We start from the raw sequence: 16353 nt of genomic DNA, 5'->3' as shown, positions 1-16353 counted from the left end.
CTTGCTGCGGTGCAATCATAAAGGAGAGTCTGTGTTCATAAAAAGTACAGAGCACTCTTTTGTTGTATTTCTGGACAGAAAAAAAGCATTCCAGCCAGCAAGGGAAAAAACAAACAAAAACCCCCCTCACAACAGAATATCAAATCTACTAATCAGATACTGTAATTTAAAATTACAGGATCAGATTTAAGGGTCTTACTGGTGTTTATTCCTAAACACTCAGGGTTACTAAAAGTGATACTACCTACTTACAAAAAGCCAGTGACATTGAGGAGTACTTCAGGAATTTTTTTTTTTTCTCCTCGCTCTGAAAGTTGCTGCACAAAATCTTGGCAAATGAGCAACCATCTGCTTGGATTTTGCACCCAGCAGTTGGGAAGAAAAATGTTCTTCAAATGTAGGAAAATGAATTTGGATAGTCACCAAAACCAGTCCAGAAACTGATGAACTAGTGATTTTGGTTATAAACCAACTCGATCTCAAAGCCACCATCTCATTAAAATTAATTCTTCCAATTCAAAAATGCTTCTCATCACAGATGGACTTAAAACTTGCTTCCTTTGCAGCTGAAGTACTGAAGACAGCTTTGACATGCTACATGAAGTCCATGCTACAACGCTCGGAGCAGCAAGGTATGAATACAGAGACAGAAAATTTCCACCCACTACTACTCTACAACAAAGTCAAGGTAACACAGAATCACCTCCATCCGTCTTGTGTTTCATAAAAACGCAATTTATAAAATCAATAGCTTATTGATTGGTTGGCAACATCTCTCCACGACTTGAGCAAACAGATATTACCCACATAGGCTAAGTCAGACCGGAACTCCTTCTACACTTGCATGACTGCACAAATGTAGCTCCCAACCACATTACCTGTAAGAGAAGGGGACCGATACAAGCAGGACTGCATCACCTATCATGGCCCCAGTTTTGGAGAGACCCGCACTTTCTGATCTATGACTAATTTTTCTACTGCGGGGCAATTAACAACAGACATTTTACATTACGAGTGTCCCCGACAAAATATTTATTCAACATAAAAATCCAGAAATGGACAACGGACAAAAGCTTCGTGAAAATGTATAAGCTATTACGTGCCATTGAGTCATTAAGTGCAGCAGCATTTGATCTTGCACGTACTTGAAATACTTTGTCAGGCACAGCTTCGAATTAGTCTCCTGTGCAGCTGAGGCGGAGACGCCAAGGTGCTTGTGAAGCCAGCATGCTGTCCCCTCTCACCACCTCCAGAGGCAGAGCTTTCACTCCTCTGGCCAAGGAATGGCCAGGCACCCTTTACACTTGAGGTTTCCAGTTTGAAGTATCCAATATCCAGATGCATCTGCAAGTCCAGTAACAACCGCTCCAAGATGTAGATCTTGCTGTCACCTCCCAGTGATTCCCACAGAAGAGGAAGTGTTCAGTATCATTACAATCTGGCTCCTCCACTTAGGTACTCTGCAAGGTCCACCTTCTGCAGATGCTTAGAAGCACACATAAGATGTCTTAACACCTGCTTCCAAAGGACGACCATCCTGACGACCACAGGAACTAAGTCCTACAGAGATAACCATCTGTTTTCTGTCTCGCAATTCAATGGGACTTCAGATGATCTAGGTTTAAGGGCATCCACACGGGATGATAACTACTGTGCTGTTTAGCAAGTTCCAACTCCAGTCACTCCTAATGGCAAGAATGACTTTTACTAGGATCATTTTGCTAGGATCATTTAGATGGATCAGAAGGAAGGAAACTCAGTTCATTTTCTCTGTTCCTTCTACTAACCCAATTTAGTAATCAGAAGAATTTCTCATGGGAAAACAGATGGCTCAGAGGTTGATAACGGGGAGATTTTTTCCAATAAAGTTGCTGCTTCTGATCCAGTCCAGACTAAACTCTTTGTTGCCTTCAGTTGCCTCCTCTGCTTGTTTTACACAGGAGCGGAACACCCATCATGGAGACGTATCTATTGCAAAACCCACTCACATCAAACAAGAACATTCTCCACCCCATGCAGCATGAAGTGCGCAAGGGCCAGAAGAGAGAGAGGATGAGGCAGCATGTGAGATCCGCACGGCCACTTCACTTGCTACGTGGGTTAGAGAAGGTATTTTTCTCCAGGGCACTAACACTGTGTACAAAAGTCAGCAAAGAAAAACATTCCTGTCTAACAAAGAGTACCTGTTCCAGCTCAATGTATAAGAAATGGCAAAAATTCAATGCGGTTTGTACCACATTTTTTCCACATCATTGGGGCTCTCCAAAGAACAGGGAACCTGGGAACAGCTGTGGCTAGAATGGGAAGGGCAAGATGAAATGCATAGAATTACACTTTTTTCCCAAACAGAACCAGTATTGTAACTATCAGTTTGGAAGATAAAAAAAATAGATATTAATTACGCTTTTAGAAAATCCTGTCAGCCACCTAGCAAACATTTTAACTGCAAATCCTCAGGAGTGGTATGAGTAAGCTGTAAAGCTATCCAGTGACGTGATGCGATCTATTTTTTATACCCTTGCCATCTGCCTTTGAAAATCTGCACTAGGCTAATCGAAGATGTTACAGAGAAGAATTCCCATTAATGAACAGGCAGCCTGTCCTTCCCCAAAGCTGGTTCATCTTTCTCTTCTGTAACAGACTAAACCTCCCGGTGTCCCCCACTGTAGCTGCATCTTCTTCAGGTTTTTAACCATCCATATCCGTCAGTTTTCTTTTCCCATAATTCAGGACCAGACTAGATGCTGTGATTTGAGAAGCCTGTCCCTTTTCCCAGCACTGGAAGTCATTCAGCCCTTTCTGGCCAGCTCGAAATAAGGCTCGCTCCAATTCATCCAGCCGAGCCACCAGCGCTGATACGTCTTCATTGTAGGCATTCTGAGAGGAGTCCATGATACGACGAAAACGGCTAATAAATGTCTAAAGAAGATAAGCAGAATTACTGACAGGTAAGACTGAGGCTTCTTCGGCTTGAATGCTACAGGCCTAAGCTTTCAAGGCTGAAAAGCCAAACGTGTAGGCTCTAGTTCACAACTAGCCAAGGGCTTGCGAACAGCATAGCACCTGTTAACCTTGGCTACAAACACAAACCATTTCCTGCCCGAGCTGGGAGAGCAAGTGCCTGATATATTGGATGGGAAGCAAACACAGAATTAGATTTTGGCTGCTTCCTAATGACAGGCTTGAGCAGATCGCAGGGTGTGACACAATTACAATCTATTCCGTCTCACTTCACAAGCAATCATTGCTTTAGAGCGGGTGGAATGAATCTCACGCCACAGCAGCTACTGCAGGAACACGCAAGCTACAACTTGTGAACAGCCTGGACGTTAAGCCAAACCGCCACTGTAAAGCATTCAGTATGCCAAAAAAACACTTAACCACAAAAAAAAGTTAAAAAAACAAATCTACAACTAATAAATAACATTTTAAAAAGCTAAGCAACAAAACATATTTAAGGATTTTTATTCCCCTCCTTATCTTTCCTTTTGGGAATAAAGGAAAAAAAAAAAGGGTCAAAACTCTTCGAAAACTGTGCTTTGTTATTTCAGAAGTTGATTTTAAAATCATCAGAACTGTAGTATTTCAGAGATTTACTCATGGAATAAATATATTATAAATTAATAACTTTCATTTTGGCTTTGTCACCAAATAGTTATACTTCACATTTATAGTTCCTGAATATTTGGGGAGGGGGTTGGTCTTTATTTTGTAAGTGAGCACAACTCCTCTCTTACTTGCTTTTAATAAAAAGAAAGCATATCTTGCATGCTTTGATTTTTCTGTCAACAAGTGATGGGTGCTAGTGTGGCTTTTTTCCTAAGAAAGATGTCCATTAGCAGGAAGAGAAAATACAAGGAAAGGTGTGGTCACCTCCTCAATGCAGAAAGCAAGCTTTCAGTGGACAACTCCAAGAAAGCAGCGGTGCTTTAACGCCTCTCTGCATCAGCCTTCACTGAAAGAAGAGAGAAAAAAAAACATAAAAAAGAAAAAAAAAAAAAAAGCCAATAGCAATCATCCCAGACTACTTAGAGAGCTGGCTGCAGAAATCTCCGAGCTGTTAGTGGTTATCTTTAAAAGCTCAAGGAGCACAGAATTCCGGAAACTGGCAAAGATAGTATCTATCTTTTAGAAGAGAATGGGGAGATGGAGAGGCAGGAAGGAAGAGCCACGGAATTATAAATCCATCAGTATCAATTCCTGGAAACACACTGGAACAAATAAACTATACATAAACTTCTGCACGAACATGGAAGAGTAACAGCCAACATGGACTTGCCAAGAACAAACTTTGAGAGACCAGCCTCATTTCCCATTACGTCCGGATGCTAGGCCTTACAAAGGGAGGAAAAGCAGCAGATAGGTATCTATCACGGCGCATTCTTGCAAGATTTAGCTAAACCGCCGGTAGGTGATCAGTAAAGACAATTACCCACAGCTCCTGTCAGGAGGGAAGAACGTATTGATTGGAGTTCAACAGGGGTCTATCTGGAACTGAGCACTGTTTGATAGATGGCTCGATGCCCAAGTGGAGACCAGTGCCGAGTGGCATTCCTCAGGGATCGGTATTAGGACCTGTGCTGTTTTAACAGCTTTGTCAGCAACACAGACAGTGGGATCGAGGGCACGCTCAGCAAGTTTGCTGATGACACCAAGCTGTGTGGTGCGGTCGATACGCTGCAGGGAAGGGATGCCATCCAGAGGGACCTTAGCAGGCTTGAGAGGTGCGCCTGTGCAAACCTCATGAAGTTCAACGAGGCCAAGTGCAAGGTCCTGCACAGGGGTCGGGGCAATCCCAAGCATGATACAGGCTGGGCAGAGAATGGATCGAGAGCAGCCCTGAGGAGAAGGAATTGGGGGTGTTGGTTGATGAGAAGCTCAACATGACCCAGCAAAGTGCGCTCGCAGCCCAGAAAGCCAACCGTATCCTGGGCTGCATCCAAAGCAGCGCGGCCAGCAGGTCGAGGGAGGTGGTTCTGCCCCTCTACTCCACCCTGGTGAGACCCCATGTGCAGTACTGTGTCCAGCTCTGGGACACCCAACGTAAGGACATGGACCTGTTGGAGCAAGTCCAGAGGAGGCCACAAAGATGATCATAAGGCTGGGGCACCTCTCCTATGAAGACAGGCTGAGAGAGCTGGGGTTGTTCAGCCTGGAGAAGAGAAGGCTCCGGGGAGACCTGATTGCAGCCTTCCAGTACCTAAAGGGTGCCTACCAGAAAGCTGGAGAGGGACTTTTTACAAGGGCTTGTAGTGACTGGACAAGGGGTAATGGATTTAAACTGAAAGAGGGTAGATTTAGATCAGATACAAGGAAGAAATTCTTCACTATGAGGGTGGTGAGGCACTGGAACAGGTTGCCCAGAGAAACTGTCCCATCCCTGAAGCATTCGAGGTCAGGCTGGACGGGGCTCTGAGCAACCTGATCTAGTTGAAGATGTCCCTGCTCATTGCAGGGGGGGTAGACCTAGATGATCTTAAGGTCCCTTCCAACCCAAACCATTCTATGATTCTGTATTAATAGATATTAATATTAATGAGCTTACTAAAGGAACAGAAGTTATGCTTATTGAATTGGCAAGCAACATACAGGAGAAGGAGGAAGGATGACTGCAAGCATGCTGGGAAGCAGAACTCTTAATTCATAATGATCCTGACAAATTAGTGTGAAAACAATAGGATATAATTCAGCTGTGACTAATGTAAGGTTTTACATTAAGGCAGAAACAGGGAACCATACAAATGCAGGAAGAGGAATGATTGTCTGCGTATGCAATCTGTGCCGTCTGACTGTGGACTGCAAACCGAATGCTTATCAACATCACCCTATCGTGAAAAACAAGATGCTGCACCACGATGAACAAAGAGCGTCATAGCCTCCAAAATTCACAAGTAACCTTTCTTTCCATCAGCTGAAGTACTGCACAGGAGACTGTATGCTGCTGTTCAGGGCACTGCACGTCACAGTGGATGCAGATCAACTGGAAAGATACCAGCAGTGCACAATAAGGACAATCAGAGGTTAGAAAACATGACCCACAAAGAGATACCAAATGAACTGGGACTGCTGCAGGAAGGAAGAGAATAATCTGCCCTCAGCATTTACTCTGTATGAGAGAAACAGAATGGAGCTTGTATGGCTGCAAAGGAGCTTTGGTTTAGACATGAGAGGAAGCCTTCTAAGATTAGTATGGCCAAAGCACTGAAACAGACTGCCCAGAGGAGTGTGAAGTCTCATCATTATAGAGCTTTAAAAACAGGGTAGAAAGTAGAAATAATAGAGGGTGAGTTAATTCCGCCTTACAGCACAGACAGGATTAAATAATCTTACATCTCCTCTAGTCCTGTTTTGCAGGATTGTATGAAAATACCGTATTTACAGTGTGGAAACTCCAAGCTAAAATTATACTCCTGGATGTGTACTTGAGGCTTCCACCACCAGACTGTTCAGTGGCCAAAAGGGTCATTCTACAGCTTGATCTAGAAATCCCTATTCAATCCAGAAGTCGTTTAGATTGAAACAGGATATTCTTCCTGAAGACTGCTGAGCACCTGGGAACAAGAGGAAGATGGCAAAACATAAAACCAAATTTCAAGACTTCGCTCAGATACTTGCCTGCAGGATAGTCTGAGCTATCTCAGGATTCTCTGGATTGTCAAAATTCAGGAGCTGGGAGCCAAATCCATAGTAGTATGGTCCCATTTTATGCAGATCAACCACATTGGCATCGGCGCTGAACACTGTCCTCCAGGCTTCCTTGTAAATCTTTGGCAGTTCCACAGAAATTATTCTTCTTTTACTGTCATGTAGACCTTTAGCAAGCCACAGAGGTACTTCCAGCTTTGATCCCTGCAGGAATGAGAAAAATCAAAAGTTGTCCTTGCCATGAAAATATACGTAGAGCAGCCCCAAAGTCAAACAGTGAATTTTATTAATGAAGATCCAGTATTAGAAAAAGTGACTTTTGTTTTCAAAACAGTCTACTCTAATTGCAACATAAACCAGATGCACTTTAGAGGCATTAATTATTACTGCAAGACTCTGAAAGTGGGGTTTTCTATTCATGTTGTATAATCTAATAATTGTCAGATTATTAAACATCAGAAGAAAAAAACACATGCAAAATGCATACAATAAAAGTAAAAATAACTTTTTAAAGCTACAAGCACAAATGTCCTTGCAACGACCCCAAAAACAGAGGGCCGCGGGGCCGGGAACGCGCGAGAAGAGGTCCGCGGCGCGGCAGCGAGCCCACGGGCCCCAGAGCCCACAGGGCATAGCGGCCACGCGCGGCGCGCTCCGCCCGGGGCCGCGCTTGCCGCGGCACGGGAAAGGGGCGCGCCTACGGCTCCCGGCGTCACCCGCGCCGCCGCGGCGGCTGCTGGGAGTTGTAGTTTGCCCCTCTACGCGCCGGTTACCTCCGGGATCGAGTCGCCAGTGCCGGCCCCCTGGCCCAGCGCGAAGGCCAGGCGCGGCAGGGTGTTCTCGGCGCGGCCCGGCAGCTTCTCCTGCGACATGAGGATGTCGTCCAGCGACAGGAAGTTCTCCTCTAGGCCCAGCCCGGGGCCCACAGGGAAATACGCCTCGGACATGGCCGGGCGAGCAGCCGCCGGAGCCGCCCGGTCGTCTCGGAGTTGCCGCAGGGCTCCCGCGCACCCGCTCAAGCCCCTCCCGCCGCCACCTCCGGACAGCGCGCCGCCGCGCATGCGCCGTGGCACGGCCCGCCCCGCCGCCGCAGCCCCGCCTCGCGGGGCGCTCGGAGCAGGCGTGAGCCTGGGCCGGATTTTCCTTGACAGCTGCACCGGCGCGTACTCTCCGTGCCCGGCGTATCGCCGGGAGCGCCGCGGCCGCACTGACCCTGCCGCCTGGCGGCCCCCGGGCCCCGGCGGGCGCGCTGCCGAGCCGAGCCGAGCCGAGGGGTGGGGAGGCCTGGCCTGGCCTCACGCCCCGGCAGCGAGCATCCGAGCCCCGGCCCTGGCGCAGCCTTGTCCTGCCCGTGCCGGCGTTGCCGCCGTTCAGCACGCTGGCGGTTGTCCGCCGCCACCAGCCTTATGGCAAGGGACAGCGGTGGCAGCGGCTCCGGCTTCTGTCAGACCGGGCCCTGGGCAGTTCCTTGTGGCCACCGTCTCCCCAGCAGGCCAGCCTTGGCCTTGCAGGCGGCCCGCTGCAGAAGCGGCGTTGCGCACCCCTGGCAGAATTTGCGGCCGTGTGCCCGGGTCGTGGCCAGCGCCGCTGGCTGACAAAGTCCCCGTCCTCTGGTAGGACCCCCGGGCGGAGCAGCAGTCATGGCCCGCTGCGATGTCTGGATTGCCCTGCAGCTTCACCACGTCCACCCGAACCTACCAGTTAGCTGTGTGAAAAGCCAAGCGAATGCTGCTCCGGCGGTTAGTTAGTTTGGTTTTGGCGATTGAGGACGTGTGTCATCTTACAGTGTAGAAGATTAGACATGGCTGTGGCTGTGCCGAGTAGGCAGAAATCTGTATTAAGGAGCTATGTATACCATGGGTTTCAAACTGAGGTTACATCCCAAAGTAATTTATTTTAGTGCTATAAAATAAGTATATTTTGATGGCAGAATCAAATACCCTGTGCTAAGCTCTGGGTTTGATTGTATAAGCATCCAAACGGTGGTTACCCCCATTTTTACCTGTATTTTACTTCATACTGGAACCTGACCTCGTGCCTTTTTTTTTGCTCATTGTTTTGTTTTTTCAAAATTAGCTAATTTTGCATCACATTAACGTTTTCTTGCTATCCCCTAAGCTGTATATGCTGAAAACATTACTCTTTCTACATACAGTGGTCTATAAAATAACATTTAATTAGTCTAGTAAATATTTAAGTCTTTGTTCTGCTAAGGAAGAAAACCAAACAATTAAGCAGGGTTGAAACTCAGAGACCCGACAATGTCTCTGAAAAATAATGACAGAGTTATTTATAGGTGGTTTGATGATTTGTTTAATGACATTTTCAGTCCATGACTAAGGCGTAAGCCAACGCCTCTTCAATTATCTCTTCATTCTTACGACCTCAGCATTCTTCATGCTGCTGTTCGCTCGAGCTGGAACCATTCTGATCTGATATTGTTTTGCCTTAATTAATTAGCATGCTGCTACTTTAATATCTTGATCAAAGTCAAACCCATGCAAAAATAATCAAATTTGCACCGGTTTATTAAATCTTGCGCTATTTTGTTTCGTACTAAGAAAAGTAAAGCACAGGCAGTGGAGACTGAGACCTTAGGATGATATACTTCCCTCACCTAAGCACCCCTTAGCCACCATAGCAGTATATGCCATAAAAATCCAGCCAACAAGAAATGGCCAGCTTTTTGTAAACTGTGGCGTGCTGGATTTGCAAAAATCTAAATGCCCTTAATTTGTTCAACAAGTATCAGAAATAGAGACCCAGGAATGGAAGAAAGATATGCATGTGTGTTTGTCAATGTGATGCCTGCACACTGCTGATTTTAGAATGTCCCCTTTTCCCATTAGTCAGGTGTGTTAAATCCTGACAACAGCTGTAAGAGAAATGCATGCTCCTGCAAAGAGATTTACCGTAAAATGTAATTTCTTGTAAGATGCTGAATTTTTATCTATGGTACAGAAAACATACATTATACTAGAGTTAGCAGTGTTAACTATTGTTAACACTGTTAACTGTGTTGTTTTTGTAGTTTTTTAATGAAAGATGAAGTCTTTCTGTTTGGAAAAGAAATCCTTCTATCTGTGCACATATTCCAAATGAGTTACAGAGCAATTTCTAAAAGCTCTTTCTAACGGGCAGTCTGATAAAATTATAATTTGCTGAATTGGATTAGTAAAAATATTCCCTACTTAATCAGGTTTAGGAAACAAATCTCTATGCTAAATATGAAAGCTTGCCCTGTGAGCAGAAAGAGAGAACTATGCAAATGGAATATGTTCTTTTTCTAGGGTGCAGAAGTAAGAGATCTGGAAAAAGAAGAAAGAAAAGCACTGTTTCCCTGTGTCCCAAAATGCCTCCACCTGTAGCATGTGATTCTGAAATAAGGCACAGAGGTGTGGAAAGCTTAAGGTACTGGGGAAAGTTGAAGGAACACAAAGGGAAAGATGTTTACACTCACTGTAAAATCAGTTGAAGAATTGTTCTTTTGTGATAATTTTAAAGAGTGATGGGTTTGGCAGCCAAAATTATGTCACCTCTTTTTGTATATGTTTGCCTTCTCATCCTGAGAAAGTTACTAGGCAGGTTATTATTCTTGAACACTTGTGTCTGAATCTTAGTATTAAAATATGCATAATGAGCCCAGCATCCTAAACCATATTATATTTTCATAAATATGATTTCAAGACCTTCCTGAAAGAAAAGGAATGTCTTGTGTCATAACTGAGCCTGTTTGTACTTGAAGGATTTGTAAACTGGAGACTTCATTCTCCTGCATTTGTGTAGAGTCAAAACCCTTTATATCACGTGGAGCTACACTAGCAGAAGTAGCCTGAGAGGGGAATCAGACCCTGTAGCTTTACAGAGACAAAGAATAACAGAATCCCTCAATACCAGAGTAAAGAAAGGAGCAAAACTGTGTAAGAAGAAGAAAGGGAAAGAGATGTTAAGAGAAGGCTGTGGTGGAGCAAAAGAGGCAGGAGGCAAAGGCGTATGCCAAAAACGGAATAATCGCAGAACAACATATTGCAGAAGTAAGTTTGAGCTGTGATGGGTAAACCCCAAATTACATCCAGGTACAGTAGATAAACTGAGAGGATTGCAATGTATGGGAAAGAATGAAAATTTAGAAATCAAGGGACCGCTCTTACATCCCATCTATGTACTTCTTATATCTTGAATACCAAAAAATTCAGCCAATTTAATATCTCAGATTAATTCAGGGAACAAAGTTATGTTACCTGCTGCTTCTTAGGGACTTCATTTGATCAGAGCAGGCTGATGTCTATGTGTATTGCACAGTTGCTGAGATGTGTCATCACAGCATGTGTATGTGATGTTATGACAGTCAGCTGATACTGCCATCGTGGGTAATTTAGATAATATTAAATACATGAAGTAAGACAACTGAAAAAGCTGCAGGATGTTGATGGGAGCAGGAAGTATCATTCCGTGTGACCTCTCCTTACCTTACTTTTTAAGGTCAAAGGGAGAGAGGAATCATCAGTCTCTACATATTGGACTAAAACACAGCACAAACTAAGGTTGATACTGAGCTTTTGTCCCCTCTCACATAGAATCTCAATTACCATATAGGATTATGGTATAACTTGCTTTTCTTATTTGTGTTTGTTATCAAGTAATCAGAAACACTGGCAGGGTTTTTGCCTGTCTTAAGATCCCTAGATGAGACAACTGACTTCAGTGGAGCCAGAATCTCACTGACTAATCCCGAGTGCATGAGTAAAACTCGGGCATGTGGTGTGCACACTTCTGAGAGTAGAGCTTTCTGGTTTGTGGTGTCCAGCTGCTGGAAGGCAACATATATCCTTTGCCCACATCCTGGGTTTTCTGATGCTACTTAGATCATTCCTTTCCCTCCTGGAACTTTCACTCAACAAATTTGCATTTCCTAATCAGTTAACTTGCCTGCAGCAGTGGGAGTTCTTATTTTCAAGTAATGCCATACTGTATCTTTGATACAAACATTTGAAACCCCTTTGTTGTGCAAATACGGGCATATAACTCAAACCAGTTGGCTTCAGTAGGATTATCATAAGAGAGTTAATGCTATGTCGTATGAATAAATACTGCTCTCCAACAGACAGATTCTGCAGTCCAATACAACTTTATTTTTTGAAGGAAAAGGGGTAACAGCACAAGTCAGTAGTTAAACCAAGGAGTTAATCACTTTCCTGTTCAGTTTATCTGCCAATGTGTGAGATTCAGCAACAGTGTTAACGATGCACCGTATTCGTATTTACGTCTCAAAGTATCATTCCTTTCCACATGGAGGAAGGGAGGAGCATTGTGTCACATTTTGCAGGTAGAAGAACAGCCACAGAAGTCAAGGGGCTTAGGGCAACCAAGCATCCCATAGGAAGGGTCTTCTGGCTTCCAGCTTCTAGCCAAGGGTCATTAGCCAGAAGGCAGTGATGTCAGCAGGGACTCTGGCCAGCTTATAGAATGAATTCCAAAATCTTTTAAGCACCTACTAGAAAGGAGTATTGAAGTGATAAGATAAACCAGATGCTATAGCTGCTATTTCAAACAGCATTTTTGACAACCAAAGTGAAAATAGAAGCATTTCTAGAACTCTTCAATTTTTTTTTTCCCAGCTGTCATTCAGTGTGTCAATCTCTGTTATTATGCAGGTGTGGATTCAGCAATTTCCGAGGCATCTTTGACCATTGTGTAGTTTTGCTGGTAAGTGGAAAGTCACAGTTAAGTCAGCAGCAGGCATTTGATGAAGGTTTCTTGTTTTAAGGTGCCATGTTACTAAAGCTTTTTATGATTTAGATGGGAATACTGCCAAAATTGTTGGTGTTTCTCGCATTTGGAGTTCCTTAGATGGCAAGTTACTATTGGTTTTGTTTAGAAGTGTGGGAAAATAGTAATCATGATAACTGCCTTCAGCAAGAAATTAAGGAAATTGCTGATTACTGCAAAGGATTGTATATCTGCAGTAAATTCAAAAGGGGTGAGATTTCTCAAACTTTTGGTGTCTGAGGGTGACTGTGATGATGCGAGTAGAACACTTAGATGTATTTTTATTTCATCCACATGACATACTGTGTTCATTCTTGAGAGGGAGACCCTTTCCTACCTGTAATGTACTCAAGCTGCTGAGCAAAACAATTAATCCCCTCCACAGTATAAAACATTAAACATCAGCAATTTCCGTTTTCTTATGCCTCACCTTTTGCAGTAAATATCCTAGGGAGGTGTTGGAAATTATGCTCTTCCAAGTTGCATGCACTCCAACTCTATTCAGCAAAAGGCTGCTCAATGCCCAGAGACAAAAAGCATCTAATGAATCAATCTTTTTGCACAGAAGAAAGCATTTTTTTAAGAAATTACATAAAAACTAGGAGCTGATGACCTGTTTGAAAGGAAGATACAGAGGTGGGGTGCTATATGAGCTTCACTTTCTAAATTATGTTGGGCTTTTTCCTGAGCTATCCAGGAAATTTCCAGTAAAAGCAAGCTAAAATTTGCAAATTTTACCCCTGAAAAGAAAAGATTATTCTTTGTCTTTCAGTCTCAAATAAGCAATTGTAATATCTGACTACAGATATTTTAAATTTTTTTTTTCTTTATGTCCTGATAATCTTTTTCTTCATTCTAGGTTTTCACTCTTATTTACATTAGTCTGGAGGGTTTTATTAAGTTACTGAAAAAAAAGGCAACGTTACTTATTTGTCAAGATCTAGAATAAGAGCTTGACTTCTGAATTGCAGGGAGAGTAGGTTCGTAACAACTCGCTTATGTGTAACCAGTAAGTTACCAAAACACGAATGCTACCAATTTCTTCACTGCCTTCATCCAGATTTCTTGTAGCTGGGTTTTGAGGTGAGTTTTTCTTCCCTTTGTCTGCCATGTTGTCTATACCAGGATCACTAGCTGGAGAGGATGGCAGTCACCTGCATTTCATGTTTTCAACTGCCTGTGCTCTTTGAACCATGGTTTCAGTGTTACCAGCGCTATTCCAGCCCTTCATCCATCAGCATTAGACGAGCAGAATGCTGATATTCCAGGGATCCTAGAAAGACAATCTCCCTTTGCTTTGTCAGAGTGTGAATGCTCCTTTTGGCCCATGGGTTGCTGTCTTTGGCCAGCAGAATCTCTGAATACCTTAAATCTGTTTGCCTCTTGGCTGCTGCTTTTCATTTCTGGCCTGTGGGTGTCTGGTCAGGCTGTCCCATGTGTTTGAGACGTGCTAGAATAGGAAAAGATCCAAATTGTTTCTTTTCTAATCACATAGAGGAAGTGCAATCTAACAGCACCTGCTGGAGCACCCTGCATCATGTCAAAAAGTAGAGAATCTTGTTTGTAGATTGTGAAGACTTATTTTTTCATCCTTCAATGTAAAAAATGCCATAGAAATGTGACATTACACTGAATACATACTGAGAATTTGGCTTATATAATGTGATTATAGTCAGAATTAGCACACCAAAAATTCTGTGCCCCAGTGGGAAAGACTATTAGTATAATAACAACTAGGAGGGCCACGAGGAGCAGAGCAAAACCTGAGTTTCTTGTTTGCATTCCTGGCATCTTTGGGAGACAGAGAGGTAGCTGCTGTGAATGAGAGGAAACCGTCTAAAAGGTGGGCTGATAGCAGTGTTTTCTGAGCTGCTGAAGGGATGCCTGTGGAGTCCTGCAGGATCCACCCTCTTTACCCACTACCACTTGCCAGACCAGGCAAGTGATCCCAGGTGGTGGGAGCTTGTGAAGCTCGTGGGGAGAGTTTGAGATATTGACCCTTGGAGTCAAAGGATTAAGGAGATAATGCAATTCATTTTGAACATCCCGTCTGGAGGAAGTCCAGTGATTCACGATGTGGGGGAATGCAAAGAAGAGACAAGACAGGCAGCATGCATCGTCTGACAGTTGAGTGGCTCTGTAGTTCTGAGAACATCCTGTCAGAGTGTATCCTCAAATCTGACAGCTTTTCTCTTTCAGGCATAGACTACTCTTTGATCCTATAAAGTTTATCTTGGTTTTCATGAAACACCTCTGTAAGTGGTCAGCAATATATCTCATTGCCAGTAAGTCTGCAGTGTGCAAGCGTCATCAGCTAAATATCCAGGAATGTTATATTCAAAAGTGACAAAACCCCATGAGATATTTTAAAAGCAAATGTATTTTCTCTGAACTTTGTGGCTTGTACTTAGTGGCAGGCTTTATCACACAAACCCAGATGTGGATTTTTGGCAGCATTGTAACCTCTTCTAGGAGATACTGCCTGTCTTTTGATTTTCTCATTTTCTTATAATCCTGTATTTACATCAGAGCTAATAAAATAACAGAAAAGCACATTCAGTGGGGAAGGTTTTGGCAAAGCCAGAATAATCTTATTGAGATGAGTGATGGTTTTAGACCTTATTTTCAAAATAGGAAGTTCAAAAATCTGTCTCCTTCTCACAGAATTTTAGGGCCAAATATCTTCATGGCATAAATAGACTGTAAATCCACTTCAGAAAATGCGGTTATATCTGTTCACCAATGGTGATTTTTTTTTGTTGATAGAGTCTTTCAGTATTACAATTAGCAGCCCTTAGGAGGTTGAAGCCTTCTTTGATCGTTTTTTGCTTCAATGCAAATACTTCTCTTTTGACTAATGGTCTCCATCGTGGAGCCTCTGAGTGCATGAAGTAATGTGTCGTATACGTTTTAGCCTTTCCCTTATGTCCTTTCTGGGACTTGTATGCAGTACAGAGTTGTTTCTCCGCTTCATTTCTAAATTGCCTGTACTTCTATGGCTTTCTGGTAGAGATGTCAGACTGGACCATAGGTTTTAGTTCAGGTGAAACATGGTGGGGTTGTGGTTCCTAATGAGCTCATTCCACAGACCAAGGCTCAGCTCTGCAACAGTTCTTAGAGGGCCAACTCTGTTAGGAGGTCATTAACAATGGTTTACCATGGGGTACCAAAGAGGGACTTCACAGCTCTGTAGCTATGGCTTATTGGTTTCCTGGACAGGTAAGCTTTGTTCATGTGGTAGAATATTTTGTTCCAAACAGAACCAAGTGAAGGAGATTAAAATCTCAACGAGGTGAGACCTGCTGGTGTGCCTCAGCAGGGACAGTTCAGGCCAATGTCAGAATGGCTAGTGAACTGGGATGCACCTGGGGCTGTCTTGGTGCAGAAAGCAGTTTCTTGTCGCTTTTCCACAAAGGGCAGAAACACAGAGATGGTTAGCGTATCTGTGTGAATATGTGAGTCAATTCTTGAAGAGAAAGGTCTAATGCAATTGCTTAAAATTGCAGCAAATTTTTTATAACATGCGTTGCATTCAAGCCTACGTTGGCTTTAAACATTAGGAATAATTTTATTACAGAGTGTTGTACTGCGTCTGGCTAGGTTGGAGTTAACTTTTTTCATAGTAGCCTGTATCGTGCTCTGCTTTGCATTTGTGGCTAAAACAGCGTTGATAATGCACCAGTGTTTTGGCTATTGCTGAATAGTGCTTGCACAGTGGCGAGGCTTTCTCTGCTCCCTCCTCCAGTCAGTACGCTGGGGGTGGGCAGGAGATGGGGAAGGGACGTGGCTGGAACAGCCGACCAAAGGGATATCCCATACCATATGATAATGTGCTCAGCAACAGGAGCTCAGGGAATGGACTTGGAAGGGGGTACATTCATGGTCACGGCATTTGGATTCCGAAGCAATGGTTATGCATGCTGAGACCCTGCTTCCCAG

General features: G+C 43.7%; 1 protein-coding gene across 2 annotated transcripts; it reads right to left on the bottom strand.

The window, feature by feature from the left end:
- Positions 1-2687: 2687 nt before the first annotated feature.
- Positions 2688-7592, bottom strand: GINS3 (GINS complex subunit 3; the record flags this gene model as incomplete). 2 transcript variants are annotated; one of them, XM_082005714.1, is made up of 3 exons in its annotated part: positions 2688-2919; positions 6616-6849; positions 7419-7592. In XM_082005714.1, 3 exons carry the CDS (start codon positions 7590-7592, stop codon positions 2689-2691), a joined length of 639 nt encoding a protein of 212 aa, XP_081861840.1. In that variant the 3' UTR covers position 2688. The 2 variants fall into 2 exon arrangements, with proteins under 2 accessions (XP_081861840.1, XP_081861841.1); XM_082005715.1 differs by lacking the exon at positions 6616-6849.
- Between the last annotated feature and the right edge of the window lie 8761 nt (positions 7593-16353).

Source organism: Phaethon aethereus (assembly GCF_964289735.1).
Source record: "Phaethon aethereus genome assembly, chromosome: 13".
NCBI classification, from domain to species: Eukaryota; Metazoa; Chordata; class Aves; order Phaethontiformes; family Phaethontidae; genus Phaethon; species Phaethon aethereus.
Note: the sequence above shows the minus strand (reverse complement) of the source record. Positions and strands in the feature narration are given on the sequence as shown.